This window comes from Falco cherrug, chromosome 5 (genome assembly GCF_023634085.1).
Source record: "Falco cherrug isolate bFalChe1 chromosome 5, bFalChe1.pri, whole genome shotgun sequence".
In the NCBI taxonomy this organism is placed as follows: Eukaryota; Metazoa; Chordata; class Aves; order Falconiformes; family Falconidae; genus Falco; species Falco cherrug.
The window spans coordinates 39822389-39838749 of record NC_073701.1 but is presented as its reverse complement, the minus strand read 5'-3'; the positions used below and the strand labels follow the sequence as shown (position 1 = coordinate 39838749).

General features: G+C 37.9%; 1 protein-coding gene across 1 annotated transcript; it reads left to right on the top strand.

Annotated features, from left to right (window-relative positions):
- The first annotated feature begins 106 nt into the window (after positions 1–106).
- On the top strand, positions 107–7267 carry CCDC59 (coiled-coil domain containing 59). Its single transcript, XM_055710629.1, has 4 exons — positions 107–241; positions 1610–1829; positions 4283–4382; positions 7017–7267. The coding sequence occupies exons 1-4, from the start codon at positions 112–114 to the stop codon at positions 7176–7178; spliced, it is 612 nt and encodes a 203-aa protein (XP_055566604.1). The 5' UTR covers positions 107–111; the 3' UTR covers positions 7179–7267.
- Positions 7268–16361: the final 9094 nt, after the last annotated feature.

Here is a 16361-nt window from a genome sequence, read left to right as displayed (position 1 = left end):
CGCCGGGGCTCAGCCGCCGCCGCCGGCGGCTACGCAGGCGAGAGAGTCGAGCGCCGAGAGGCGGCGGTGCAGCTCGGTGACGTCGTCTCGCTGCGCGGCGCCGCGGGCGCGATGGCGGGGGCACGGCGCGGCGGGCCCGGGCCGGCGGCGCAAAATGCGGGCGGCGCGGCCCGCGGCTCCCGCCGAAAGCGGGTGTGGAGGCCCGTGTTGCTGCGCGACGTCGTGGGTAGCGTCCGGGAGGGTGAGTCGGGGGGCGGGGCAGCCGTGACTGGCCCCCGTGGGGCCTGGGGAGGCGGCGCGCAGGGGGTCCCGGCCCAGCCCGGCCCCGACGGTCGCGGCCCTCGGCCTCCCGCCGCGCGTCCGAGCTGGTTCGGCCCCGGCGGAGGCCAGCCCTGCCTGCCGTAGTGAGGGGCTGCGCCCCGCCGAGCCCCAGGCCCCGTCCTCGCCCGCTGCCCGGGGGGTGGCTGAGCGCACGTTCCGCGGAGGGCCCGGCGGGGGCGCGGGGGCTGCGTGGCGGCTCGGGGCCGGCGGCCGCAGGGCGGGCTGGGGGCGGCCCGGGTGCGCTGGAGCTCCCGGGCCCCGGGACTGCAGAGTCTGTTTGGGTGATGCACTTAGACCGGGTAGTGATGGGTCTCTGTCGTAGGACTCGTTTTACTGTGGAGCTGTATATTTAAAGTAGACGTATACTTGGAAACGGGTTCCGACTATTGACAGGTTAGTTATGCAAATGTAAAAATGAATAGGGAGAAGAGCATCGGCTTTTGCAGCACTTCTCTGAAATTTCAGCTTTGGAAAATGATTCACAAGAGAAGCTGGGACTAATTTGCACTTGCTGCCTTCAGAAACTATTTTGTTAATGTTACAAAAGTCAGTAGCTTTTAAAACTAATGCAATAAAGGGTAAAATTAGCATATTGGAGATTAATGAGCAGTTATGTAATGACTGACACTGAAACAAGCATTATCAGATGTTTCCTGCCTTCCATCATTTAATGATGTAGCATACCTTTGAAGTTGTAGAAAAGCTCTTCGTGGACAGCTGTAGAAAGAAAGCAGCAATAAAAAAAAAAAAACTATTTGCTTGAAAAGATATGATGGAATATTAATATAGTATAATACAGTGACAGTGATTCTCTCTTTCCTATGGCATTGCAGCTGCAGACTGCTTAAGGAGCTGGTATTACTATTACCAGTGTCTTCGTGAGACTGTCTTTAGCAGTCTGTCTTGAAATCTATTTTGATGTTGTTTATGAAGCTGTCAAAGGTAGAAGTGAAACATTAACGTTTCTTTTCACTGGATTTGAAAAGCATTAGCAAAGGTGTGTAACGCCAAGTGTGCATTAAGTAGTATGTTGACAATGGCATGTTTTCTCAAGGTTTTAGGTGATAATTTTCAGTAAATCTGTACCAGCTGCAGGTCTAAAGTAGGGAGCAGATTTATAACGGTGTTTTTTCCTTGAATTTTTGACTGCTCCTTATTAAAATTAACACAAGCCGTGGCCTTTTCTGGTTTGGAAAGAAAATGGATTGAAGTGGTCCTGGCAACAATTGAATGGTTTGGTATTACTTCAGTGCATGTGTATTTAAATGCTTTTTTCTTATGTTTTCAGGACGAGGATTTGCATTTCGGAGAAAACAAGTGATCGAAAGACAATACAGGAAATATCTGAAGAGAAGAAAGGTCCATTCGCAACAGGATGATCAGTTTACTGATACTTATCCAGAGCACTTGAAACATCTGTACCTAGCTGAGGAAGAAATGCTCAAGAAAAGGCGTAGGGCTCCAGATGATTCAGTTTTATCAGAAGAAAGACTTAATAAAGCAGTAGAGTAAGTTTTGTAAAATATATCTCTAAAAACAAGTAATTGTTTCCATCATTAAAGAAGTATTTTAGATTTTACACTTTATATGGACTTCAGTATGGTGATTTGCTTGACAAAAAAAGTACCATTAGGTCTGAAATATTTTTTCTAATTGTTAGAAAATGTAAATGTACAGGTTTGTGGTGTTTGCATCAGAATCAGAAAGCAAAATTGGTGATGTTTAGGGCTTGATTCCACAGAAATAATGTGACAGTTACTGTTGTACTTTAAGGAGAAAGTTCAGTCCATGAGCAGTTAAATTTTTGGCCGATTTCTTACTGTATCTACGAAGATAAGAGCCTGCTTTCCAGGTAGTGTGCTTTCGAGTCTACAGAATTTTCCTTTGAATTGATTTTAAGTATTTTTTAATTAATGCCACTTTTCAGAAACGTTTTTTGCATTATCTTTCTTTTCCAAGTTTGAGAAGTTGTTGTTGTGATATTGCACTGTTTTTCTGCTAGAATGAGCAATATTGTGTGCAGTTATCCTTTTGTGGTATGGTTAGTTTTGAGGGGATTTTAACGATGAACTTAAAAAAATAATGGAGGATTTAGTAAAACCTTAGGGCAGTAAAGCGTTTGTGATCAAAGGAATAAATTTAAATAATAGAGATGGAATAGCAGTTTGCCAGTGGTGTTTGGATTTTTGGGGGTTTTGGTTTATTTTAAAGTTACATATAATAACTGGGAGAAGTCAAATTGAGTTTCTCATTTGCAGTCTAATAAATGTCAGACAACTCTTTTTTTCCTGACAGTAATTCCCCCTGAAATCTTGGTTAGGTATGTCAGTAAAATGGGAAGTATAGTCATTCAGGTCTAATACTGTCATAGCAGTGTTTTTAAACAGCATTCAAATATGATTATTAAGATAATGCCCTTTTGTCCTCAGTACAAGGAGTGTCCTAAGTCTTTGAATTCCAAGGTGTATCTACATTAGACTTCCCTAGGAGGAATGCTCAAGAGAGGGGGGAAAGGTATTCAGGTCTGAGCCCAGCAGTGGGAGAAAGGTTGTAATTTTGTCCAAAATAGGCAGCTGATTTTTGGGGATGTCTGAAATATGACTGATGTTTTTCTTTAAACTAGAGTATTTTTAAATGTTGTTTAAACTGTGGTCATTGTGATTCTAAACCAGAATTAATAACTCTGAAAAAATGTGACTGCTAATCTGTGAGGAGGTGTGATGTGTAAGGTCTATTAGATAGAATTCAGTGTTCTATGGGAGTATAAAATAAGATTTTGGTTAGCTAATTCTATTTTTAGCATATATTGCAGTTGATAAATAGTTTTGTACTGGAGACAATGAGGTGTCATTACACAGTATTGCCACAAGATGGAGATGAGAATGAGGCAAAGTTGGGGTTTTTTTCCCCTCCAGAAGAGAATTGTGTTTCTAGATGAAAGTATGAGCAAATAGCTTCTCTTTCCTTCTTGATCAAATGTCTGAAATCTCCTAAATGATGATGGCTAGTTTTTAACTTTTTGTAGTGTAATAGAGTAATCAAAACTTACTTTGTGAACAGTTGTTAAATATTTGGCAAGGCTTATATTTTTCAAGTGTGAAATGTCTTTGCTACCACGCTCTGTATGTGTGTAATGGCTTTATTGTGACCCAGAAAAAAAAATAATTTAGAACTAACCAGAAACATCCACTCAAAGTAGTGTGACAGGAAATGCCAGACAAATGGCACTGGTTTTCTTGTACTGTTTCCTCTGGTGAAAGATACCTGGACAGTTTCTTAAATTGAAATTTGGAAGGAAGATAATTTGGGTTCCTAATTTCAGAACATTAAGGACAATAATATGCCGCCATCTTCAAGAAGAAACTTGTAGAAAGGCATTTTTACTACTGTGCTTTTTCACCTTGCAATGTCAGCCTGATTTCTCTGGCAGGCAGTCTGCTAACAGCTGGCTGTCCTCTTACCTCTGCAGTTGCATCCATATGTCGGAAGTAGAAATAGATAATAGGTCTTTAAGATAGTACATTCAATTTTTCTAGCTCTGAGGAGCTCATATGATGGGGGAAAAAAACCCGGCTTTTAGGCACTCTTTAAACTTCATGAAACAACAATCATGTGAAGATCCAGCAGAGAAGGTATATTTGTTACTAAAAGTTGTGTGCGGTCCAGTCTTTGGTACAGTCGGCATTGAAGGAGTTTAGTTTGCTGTGTTGTCATGCCAGCTGCTCATTACGTGACTTGTAATAGTGTTGGGTATCATGTAAGAGTGGTGCAAATAGGTAGTCCATTCAGGGTAGAAGGATGAGCCTTCTGAAATCTGTATTTCTAATTAGCTTCCCCAGATATGCAAAAAGCAGTAGAAGAGTGGAAAACCATGTTCTGATTCTGCAGTGGCTATGAGATATATGATTATGTCTGCTTTGTGGATAGTCTGTACCAGAAGTACATGTACTTTTTCTTACAGGCCAGTTATGACTGAAGGGAAGTTTAAGAAGAAGACATCCAGTCAGAAGGCAAAAGAAGAGTATGAGAAAATACTGACTGAGCGTGCTAGAAAGAAAGAGGTAAATCTTAAAGAGATCTTTTTGACTGTAGACAAGGACTAGATTAATACCGTTTCTACGGTCAGTCTTCCATATAGACCCAAATAGGACCATAGCAGAGGAACACAGGTATTGGTATTCTTTCAGTCTTTTTCAACTTGACAGTAATATTCAGGCATTCAAGTGTTCAAAGTTATCATTCTCTTTGTTCTTACTGTTTTTGTCTTCCAGTTGCCATTAGCAAGATTTTATTTTGTCAGTTGGTACATCAAGACAAATTTAGAGCATGATTTGCATATCCCAGTGGATTATACTAGACCTCTTAAATATTGTAGAATGGGAAGTAATAACCACCATCATCTTGTGATGAAAAATGAAATATCCATCCTATTTCTTATGGTGTCACCATAATGCATTCTTCATTTTACCTTTTTATGTGGTTTGCCCAACAGTGGAACAATTAACAGTAATAATATCCACAGCCAAAATCTTTAGTAATTTTTTCCCTTGCTCTAATTTAATGGGACCTATTCTTATAGGGCATATCTTAATATTACCATTGTTGAATAACTCAGCCGAGTTACTAATTTGAGATGTACTTATTTAACTGCTTTTGTTCTCCCAGTACATTGTTCATTGCACTGTAAAATGGCACATACCGTAACATTGTAGAAGTTGTGTAACCTCCTGCTGACTAAATTTCAGTAACTACTGTAAATATTACTTAAATGTACAGCTGGAATAAACATTATTTCTTCAGTTTAGCTGTGTTGAAAACTGGAGTAGTTTTATGGAAGCTAATCCCTGATTCTGGATGAGTTACATGGTTGTTCAGCTGAGAGCTGCTTTTTTGAATATTAGGTACGGATCATGCTGAAAGAAATGCATGTTATGACCAGCTTATTTAGAGGAAATAGGAACAAAGAAAAACCCAGCAAGACTGCAAGAAATTTTCCTTGAGCAGCATACAAGAGTTGCTTGAGGGGATATATAAGCATTTTTAGTTATCTTCAACATATTTAGGCAAAACAAACAGTAGCCAAGTACCACAGTAACAGTAATCACTTCTGTGGAATACTGGTGTGATGGTCACATACTTTACCCTTGCTATGTTAGCAAACACTGGATTTGCTGTTATCTATTTGGGGGAAAAAATAAGCTTAAAGGCACAGTTTTGGCCACCACACTCTATAGAAAAGGTGCAATTTAGTAGAGATCAGAAAATGTACAAACATAAGTAACAACTACCTACCTAAGATGAATGTTCTTATTCTGAGTAAGCTTTGGGTTGGTAGCTTAAATGGATGTTGTTTACAACAGTGCTAAAGAGTAGTAAAATTACTATCCAGGGAGTGAGTTACAGGTAAGTTAGTGTTGATGCTACTCTGGTTTTAAAAAAAAATAAAAATAAAGGAAATATATTAATCACTGTTACAATAAAATAAGTGAACCATTCTGAATGGAGAGACATTACCTTTGCAAGTTGTTGTCCAACCCCCCAGCCCCCCAAGCCTCATACATTTATTTATAAATATTTTCTTGGGTTATTTCTGGTTAATTTTATATTCTGCATCACAGAGCATTCTTACTAATTTTTGTACATCACAGAAGCTATCTGTGCCATGGAAAACAAAACCATAATAAATCATCATCTGTTTGGGCATTCTGCAGAAGCACCTGCCTTTGTGGTCAGCATGGCAGCGCATTTCAAAGAATAAGCTTTATGAGAAGAAATCATCCAAATGAACTGCAGTAGTCCTTCAGTCTGATTTGTGATGTCTTGCATTTTTTGGTAGGGCACGATAGAAGTGAAGAAGCTAGTTAACTTGCTTGATATGGATGTTTGCCGGAATTACTTACTAAAATTACAGCACTAGAGAAGGGGGTGTAAGCTGTTTGATAAATACTGAACATAATATGATAATTATCCATATAGTGTCCCTCTATTAGTGTTTTGGTTGCATTTGTGCAGTCCCTTCAACACAGAAAGTTTGCACAGTTGAAAATTTCGTTTGTTTTGTTTTTCCTCCCCTCTCTCTTAGTAAAGACGGCAGTCTGTGTTGCTTCAAAGAGGACAGGTCACTAATATTTTGGTCTTGATTAAGGTGCCCTAGGTAATGCTGCTTGTGGTGCCATCCTAGTATCACAAACCTGCCCCAACTCCCAGGCCCAGGTATGTCCCATATCCTATATGCCAGTTCCATGCAGATGCGTCCAGTATCCTAGCACATCTGGATTGGCAAGACATTTACACGGGCACCGCTGGATCAGACTCTTTCCTTCTTGCACTCAAGAGGAGAAAGTGGGAAATTTTTGCCACTTTGTCATTTAAGGACAAAAGTGAGGAGCTCATGTCACAGAAAGGAAGTATAGTACATATTTTAGCGACAAGCCTTATCATAGGATGTTCTGCTGAAGGAAATTTGGCAATTCTCTTGTCTCTTGAAGCTTTAGGCAGTATAATACATTTTGATTGCAGTATGCACTGAAAAAGCGTCTTCATTAAGCATTTAAGAGTAATGGTGCTTCTACTGTCAGTACAATACCTAATTGCCAGTATCTTTACAAAAAGACGTTTTCCTGCTTATGGATAGCTTCATAGTTATAGAAGTTGTAATTATTTTATAATTATTTTAAAAAATTATTTAATTTCAGGAAGCAGAAAAAAGAAAACAACAAAGAGAAGAAGCTCAACGGTTGTACAAGCAAAAGAAAATGGAAGCTTATAAAATATTGAGTAAGAGGACAAAAAGAGGACAGCCAAATCTCAACTTGCAAATGGAGTTTCTTCTTCAGAAAATACAGCAAAAAACATAAACCTCTGCATATATCTGAATTGCAGGTTTTGAGTTACCTGTGGATGTTTTATTAAATTACTTGTAATAAAGAATGTCTTTTTGCTTCTATGCGACTTCTGTTATTGGCTTGATTTATCTCATCAGTCCAATAGTGGAGGATACTCATCCTGAAAATATGTATTCTATGCCGAGAGAGAGATCTGGTACCTCAAAAATAAATGGCCTGTATTTCTAAGCTGTAATTTTGTTAGCTATGTAATATCCTGAATTCCAAATCATTAGAGCTGAGTACCATCTGAACATGAATTTGCATAGTGTAAGGCATTTGTTTTCTAGCTCTAACACTTCCTGCAATTGTGACTACTAAAATTTTGTTTACTTGAGAGGAGTATAGTGATACACATGATATAGATATCTCATGAACTGCCAAGGCTAGGAGTGTGTTTTGTGTGCAGTTGGGATAAGGTTTGGCACGTGAAAGCAAAGAACATGAACTATACTTGGATGGCTATTATTTACCATTCTTCACAAAGACTAAAACTTGCCAAAGGTCCAGTATGGTTTGAATGTAATGATCTTATAGACTTAAATCGCCAAGCATAAAGTGTATGTTATCCTTCAGTGATTTATTTTGTTCATATACTTAAGTAAGACTTTCTAACTATGATGTATCAGGTAGGTGGGTTGAGGCTTTGGTATGCCGAGTGTATCAAGTTTCTAATCTTTGTTCTTTGGAACATCTTTTGAAAAAGAATTCTTTTAAACCTTGATTTTGAGATGCAGTTAGTGGTCTTTGGCCTAATAAAATGAAAGCAGTCTTAGTAAGACTAAGAAGTTTACAACAAAACAATTCAACTATTTTCGTTACGTTTATACAGGAGACTACTATTATACTTTTACCCTTATGTCCGTCTACTTTGGCAGTCAAATAGTACTGGGGTTTTCTGCATATAATGAAGACTAGTGAGACATTAAAGGAATGTCTTGGAAAAGATTCTCAGGACATGCTTCATAAGATTTACAGTACCCCTACACTATTATAGTACTAAATTATTTACAGCTTTAAATTATTTAGAAGTTGATGTCAATTGCAAAAATTTCTTATTTAAAATACATGTGAAAAAGAAATAGTTTTGAATTGTATGACAAGCCCTGTTAAATGAGGAATAGTTTAGTAGTTCAGTTTGTTAAAATGTTTCTTCTATCAGTATCCTGGGGCTTTTTTCACCCATCGTGTTATTTGTGAGGCTTTGAGTCCTTGTGCTGTGATGTCATTCAGGAAAAAATGAACACAAGTCATAAGGTAGTACACCCACAGAAAGTATCAGAGCTTTTAATGAAGTGGGAGTGTAAGTTAGGCAAGCTTATTCTTAGAATTGCCGTAATTGCCATTTTTGAATGATTTTGAGGTGAAAAATTAAAGAGCAGAAATCTGCAAAGTGCCTAAAAAGTGGGAAAAGCAAGTTTTGGCATACAGAGTTTATTTTGATTCTTGTCATTCTAGGCTGTTAAGCTTTTGTTTGAAGAATGCAAATATTTGCAATTTTTATGGTTTTTCATAAGTGGTGTGAAAGAGTTAAACACTAGTTTCATGTAACTTGTAAGTAACGGAAACATCTTCCACGTGAATTCATGGTTGAAGTTACTTCCATTTTTTGTTTGCATGTGTCTGTTACCCTATATGAACTTTTATCATTCTTTGGCCAAGGAAATGTTAAAACAGAAGTATTCTGAATTGGCATCTTAAAAAGCCCTCTTCTGGGTTTGCCATCATTTCACTTACTTACCTCCTGGGCAGATATTTGCCATGATGTCAGCTGTCTGGAAAGGTTTCAGAAAACTAAGTCTTAGACCAGTAATTCCATTGGTCAGTGGGCATCCTGAATTACTGGTATCAGTTATAGATACTGCTATACAGTGTAAATACCAGTGCATTTTTAGATAGGCTGCTTAAAAGCATTTGGATAAAGTTTGATGCATTTGAAATCCAGATTTTTTTCTCGTGTTGAGTGAAAGCTCTACTATCAAAATACTCCACATGCTTGATTCTTCCTGGAGAACAGACTAGATAATATGAGCTAGTAAGTGAATTTTTAAATTTTATTTTAGGATTTGTGATACAAGTTTCCTGTATAAACTGTTTTGCAAATAAACTTAATGTACATCATGTAACTCGTTTGCATTCTTAGTCCACTCAAGTCATTTAATGGCTTCATATCAATCCTCATTAGCAACAAGAAGTCTCAGTTATTGATCAGTGGAAAAAAACAGTTCTGCTCTGAAAAGAAATCTCCATAATTTAATTTTTTTATCTTGTGTTATTCTCTGGTTTTGTGTAAGAATTAGGAATTCAGGATTCATAATACCTGTTCTACAGTTGGTCATTAAAATGTAATCTTACCTCATTCTAACTTTTAATTGTTGCCCATCTCTCTAGTCTTGTTATTCCGTGTTCTTGGTGATGGTTGATATGAAACAGACCAGGTTTATCTGATTTTTCTGAAAAGGCATCTGAAAATGCTTCTTTTTCCCCAGTGCTTCGGATAACTTGATCAGGCAGAGCACTTAATCAATAACCAGTGCGGTATCTGACCTTAGCACCAGCATTGCTGGTTTTGAGGAGGAGAGGGAGTTTCTGTCATTTACCCCTATCACTTTCTTCCATAGCTTTATTTGATTTGGAGATAAAAAGGGGCTATTACTAATCCGAGCTTCTCACAGATTCTCATATGAGAGCACTTCTCTCCCCCAAAGTTAATTTTTGATGTAACAGTTCTAAAAGGAAGAAGTTCAAATTCATGTTTTTCCTCATAACTGTCCTTTGCTCATTACTGTGAAATAGCCCCGGATAGTTGTCACGAGAGGCTAGTGCAGTCCAGTGTCTTAGCTGCTCCCTGAGCCTGGGTTTCTGCACTGTCAAGCCTCTTAAATTATTTAATTTGGCACCCCTGGAAGGCAGCGACACAGCAGTGATGGTGCTGGGTGGCTCAAGGTCAGACAGGCAGAGAAGGGAATTGAACCTTTGAGTTCATATAGAGAGTAGCGCTGTAACAACTGACCCAGCATCTCTTCATGGAGAAAAGTGTGGAGAATGGAGGGAAGGAATGTTTTGAGGAAGGAAATAAAAACCTAATTACTGGTTTTGGTCTGGTGATCATCAGGAAAATAGTCCAATAGCAATTATATGAGTTTATGGAGACTGCCTGTAAAAGCTGCTGCTTTCAGCTGTGTCTTTTAATTTGAAAAATATGAGAAGTTAGTCCAAAGGGTTATTAAACTTGTACTGTCTTTTGTTAAACTTTGCTGTGAATATGTATTGAAGATGTTGGAATGTGAAAAGAGAAGTCCTGTTGCCGTGTTTTTTTTTCCTAGTCACACAACTTCTCTAGCAGTTTGTTTTCTGTTCTCTGAAAGCCTGCAGATCTTAAGTAGTTACGTCTTTCCAGGGCATCATCTGAGTAAGATGAAGTGGAAGGGATAGAGCTGCACAGTAGAAATTTTATTCTTTAAGTTGCAAAGTCGGTGAATGCTGAATGCAGGCAACTTCAGACATCTCTTTTTTTTTTTTTTTTTTTCCTCTCATTATAGACCAGTGCAGCTGGGAATCAGAAATAAGGGAGGCAAGAAAGCATCAGGTACAATACATTCATTTTCTCTTTTGGCTCTGAGGAACAGAATGTGAAGCTTCTCTTGCTCCTTTGCAGGTGACTTCTTGGGAAATCATAATACTAATTTAAATGGATTATCTGATCAAGCTGGCTTTGGCAGTACAGGGACGTTCTCACCTCCTACCCATCTCAAAATATTTTTTTTTCTTGCCACTACTAGGAAAAACAAAACAAAAGCTTCCATCTCTTAAGATACTAAGGCTTTGGAAATGTCAGACAATGTAGACTCTGGGTTTTTTTTTAATCTTTACAGTCTGATAAATTATGCCTGCACTAAGGATTAGGTAACGAACATGAAGTTAAAAACCTGATTATAATTTTAGTGTCTATTTCTGCTTTCACAAAGTAATATTTTAAATCATTAAAGAGTTTAGAAGCTGTTCTAAATGGATTAATGGACAGAAGTGGCATAAGCATAAGAAATGTAGAAGTGTACGTTATTTAATAAAATCAGTAAGGACAGGTCAGAGCTCTGAAATATCAATTTTCCATAGAATTTTTATTAACTCATGCATGCCTTCTGGAAATTGCTGAGTGGGTAGTTAACAATGAACTAAAAGCCTTGCAGCTAGTTTGCTGACTTTCCTCCAAAGAAAACTATGGGATGTGAAAAAGAAAAAAAAGTCTACAGTAATTCATTCTGACCTCTTGGTAAAATAATTATTGGTCTGTTCATAAAGTTGCTGTGTAACTGGACCTACAACATGCTGATTGCTCTACCTTTTGTGTATAGCTTTGCCATGAACTTTGTGGTCTTCTGTGTATCTTTTAATTAATAGAAATTTGGATCATTATTTTCAAGCCTAGATTTATCTATATATTTTCCCAAAAGAGATTATCCCCACATTTGTATCTATTTTTTTAAATATCTTGATATCAACCTGGTTGAAGAAACACGTATGCTTGTTGAGAAACTATATTTGAGGATCCCACTTTGGAAATTAAAAAATAAAATAAAAAATATAAACATTAACTAAGCCAGGTTAATGTTTTACTAACAGATTCAGTCCATGTTTGCTCAGCAGATAAGTGGCACGTAGATTTAAACTATATATATATATATGCAAAAATGCTGACTTTCATTTTGTTTTCTAACTGCCATGAGACAATTGGTGTTACAAAACCTCAAGTACTAAAAGCAGAAAGACTGTTTCCATGAGCAGAGTCTCTATTTTCTGGTCGTGGTGGGTGCTCTGGTGCTGGAATCCAGGATCTGTAGATTAAATGGTTATGGCTGTGCTGCACCAATGTGCTTATGGGGTATCAGAGTGGGCTGAACTCCCTGTTGATGTGTTCCATGCTGCATAAATGCTGTTCTTTGCACCTGAATGAGAAACAAATACCTCTGGTTTTGATGCTCAGTAGTTACCAGGTTATGAAAGCTGATACTGTGTGTTTAGACTATCCCTTTAATCTAAGAAACAATTTATTTTGAAACAAAAAAAAAAAAGAAAAAAGAAGGAAGGAAGGTGCCCATTGTTACATATATACACAGCATTAAACATCAATATCTAGCTACAAGGACAGAAGGACAGTGCCAAGAGAAGTGATAAGTTCATCTAGATAAAGTTATTAACTCATGTAGTTTGTTTTCCTCTGCATTAATGGAAACCTGTAGTCAAAAGTAACAGGAGGCTACAGCTGACTGGTTATTTTACATACTTTTTAGCATGGTGTTTGCTTTTCTCAATCATGTTTGGATATTTTAGGGATTAAGGAAAATTCTAGAGATTAGTAGTTGGAGTCTGACCTTTTAATTTACAACCTGTGCTTATATTTATTGTAGCCATAGTGACTAAATCCTTTTCTTCCTGAGAGCTATGCAGTAGCTAGAAATTTTTAGTGGTAAATGTGCCCTGTGTCATGAAATCATACAGAAGTGCACAGAAAGGGAATAATTTGTTTAATCCAAAGTGACTTCAGACAATACTGAAGATGATAGAAACTAAAAATGGGTATGAATAAGAGTAGTGGTTCAGTAGCTACCTGCAGGATTTCACTTAGAAGTAGCTGTCACTAATAATTTGGGAAGCAGTGAACAAACAAAAACATTATGGAAATAAATGCAGGTATGTGCATTCAGGAACTATAATTGCTAATTCTGTAATGCCCATAAACAGTACAAGTGTTGAGACATAACAACATACAGGGGTGACAGCAAATAATAGTTTCATGCATTGAGGATTTAACTCCATGGGAGGTCTCAAAAACAAGCGTGTGGTGCAGTATGGGCTTAGGTTGCCCGATGACGCTGGTGTACTTTTTTGTTGTTCTTGTGTGTTACTTGAAAAAAAACCCTAACAAACCACCCAACCCCCCTCAAAAAAACCCCAACACATAAGGGAGCTACAAGAGTGTTGTTTATTATTTTTGTGTATTTTAGAGATCGCAGTTTTACACCTGATGACCTTGCTGTGTAGTGAAAGGTGTTCTGAGACACAAAAAGTAGTAAACAAAAACAACAGTTAGGGTATTCCTGAAATATTTTTTGAAAAACTGAAGGTAGTTTTATTTTTCCTGTTTTAAGAATATATATGTAACATTGTAACTCTAATGTTCTTGAAGTTTTTCTGTAATCAGTGAATATATCATCAATGGGAAAATAACCTCATCTGAATGTAAATCTCTGGTCTCACTCCCAGAGATACATACCTATCCATAGGGAGTTTGTGGTGACTAGTTCTAGGTGAGATGAACCCTCTCTTGTGTCTTGAAGAAGCCTTTGCAAGGGTCATTTGGCAACAACGCTTAATTCAAGTCCATCATTCACAGTGCAGTTCTGTTGAGATTTAGACACAGTGAAAAAAGTTTTGTGGCAATAGAACAGTAAAACAGTCCTTAACGTTTCACATGCTGCTGACCAGACAAGGGCAGCAGGGTACTGCCTTCTGCAGCTCCTTGGAGTAGCAAAGAGATGTTAATTCTGTTATGATAGTTTTTCAATTTTCAATTTGTTCCTAGGCTTTTTTTTTTTTTTTTTTTTAAGTTAAACAGTAATACAGTAATGATTTTCTACAAGGTAGGTTTGGGATTTTTTTTCCTTTTTTTTTTTTTCGTTCCTTATGTGATATAATAAAGTATTAGGGCTTGAATTAGCTGCCAATAGCAGATGGAAAGTACATGTCCTACAACTGTTTTAAATTTAAACTGTATTGTAATATATAGTATGTTTTAAGTCAATGGCCAACATAAACCAGTTACACATATGGCTTAGATTGCTTTAAGGAGACCCAGGTGGTGAAACATGTACAGTAGCAAGATAATGCCAGATTATGGTGAGCCTTTCATGTTTTACCATTCAGTTGTTAATATTTATGTTCAACTTCTTTTATTGTCCAGTTAAGTTAGATCAAATTTAAGGTGAAATACACTTTTTTTCAGACTCCTAAGTTGGCTACGTAACAATTAATTTTTTTAATTTGTTCTTATTTTCAAGGACCAGTTGTAGTTTCTTAGGTAGAAGTATCCACCAGACTAGTCAGGCTGGTGTTGATGCTGTTGAGTATTCTTTCCCCAAGAGCTGCATATACCAGTTGAGTGTTTATAATTAAAACAGCCTTCAGGCTGATAAAATTTGTTTCCTACCTACACCAGTTTTAGGTTTACTCCTTGGTGACAAGACTGCTGCATTTTTGTTGAGGATTTTCCAGGGAGGAATGGAAATAGCTGCCCTCCACAGATGGCTGTCTCATTGGCAGGAAATTCATCTGGTCTCAGGATTTAGGATTTACTGTGCACATACAAACTCTGCATTCAGTGCACACACAGTATGTCTGATCTGGCCCAGACTCATCAGAATTATGGCAGGAAGCTTTACAGCTGATCTGTACAGATATTGAGCATCTGAAGCTTCTAGAGACTTTACTGCATGTTTACATACATGGTACAAAACTAGCTTGTTCAGCATCCCTGACAGCTGGCAACACACTGTTCAAGTCTGCATCCATGGCACTGGGTATTTCAAAGTTATGTGAAAATGTTAGGTCATTAGACTTCATCAGATAACATTACTGGATACAAAAACTCCACTGACACCAAATATTTCATAAGTCTGTTAATAAATTAAAGACAAGCTTATTTTTCATAAATGCAGTTTCTTGTGTCCTTTTTCAGTTTGCATCTTATTTTCTGATGATAGCTGAAAAACTGCAACATTCTGCACTTAGGGTCATGGAGCATATATCTGCTGGAGGTGGGATGTCTCTTTTCAGATATAAAGCTGTAATATATGAGATTTTCTATTCCACTGTTATCATTAATGTGTTTTTTTGTCATCTGAGATAAATGTGCTATAATATAATTTCTGCTTTTGAATATAGCACATACATTTCATTCTCCAAAGGCAATGCAGTAAAAGCTTCTTCGTATGCTGTTTTGTTCTCCAAATAATGGTCTATCTGTAGAAATTATAGGTATAAAAAGCATGAATTCATGCTGTGTCACAATTCCTACTGATATTTATGATTTTTTTATCTACTTATTTAATTTTGGGGTTCTTTTTCTATTTTTTCCCCCATATAGATAGTATAAATAAAACTGGTACCTTAGGTGGAAAGTGATATTTGGGTTTAATGAGCTAGACAGAGTTCCTTTTAAAATGATCTGGTATGCATTAAAATACATTTAGTGGTTGATAATCAAATACACATTATAATACAAATGTATTCAAAGTATGATTTTTGTAATTGTTGTATAGGTGTCAACATGTTGAATTGCACTGCGGATCTGAAAACCAATAATAGTATTTCATATACACTAGGGGTCCTCAAACTACGGCCCGCGGGCTGGATACAGCCCCCCAGGGTCCTCAATCCAGCCCCCAGTATTTACAGACCCCACCAGCCCCCCCCTCCCTGCTGGGGGTTGGGGGGAAACCAAGCAGCCTCAGATGACTGCCTGCCACTGCATCTGCACCGGCCCCCTGTTTAAAAAGTTTGAGGACCCCTGAATACACTGTGCTCAAGATTAAAGCAAAGGAAAGGGGATATAAATTACATATCCATACCCACACGTAAGTATTTGTAAACACTAGTCTGATTTTCGGGCAATTGCTTAAGATGGTATTTTTTTATTTTAAAAGGTTGTCTTATTGTCCAGGTAGCTATTGCTGTTGTCAGTGTTATTTTAAAACCCATTATATATATAATTTTTTTGATAATTTCTCTTTCTGAACCTGCAAGTATATGAACCCTTACTCCTCGATCCTTTTTTACAGTATTGTGCTCTGAAGGCAGTGGAGGCACACTGATAAATTGCCTTTCCACTAAGAGCAATAAATCATGCCAAAAATGGCACAAATATTTTCATTGGGAGCCCACAAAGGGACAAAACACAGCCATACCACACACAGGAGCACCGTCCACTTCTGCATCGTACTGAGTAGTAGAACAAGTTGTCAAATTTTCAGCTGCATACGTGGGGGCACGACAGCTTTTCCATCCAGTGCACTGACTTCCCACCTCTGCTCGCAACGAGCGCACACAGGAGTGGGTTTCATCTTAAATTGGTGGGGCTTAAGCCCATGCTTGAAGTTA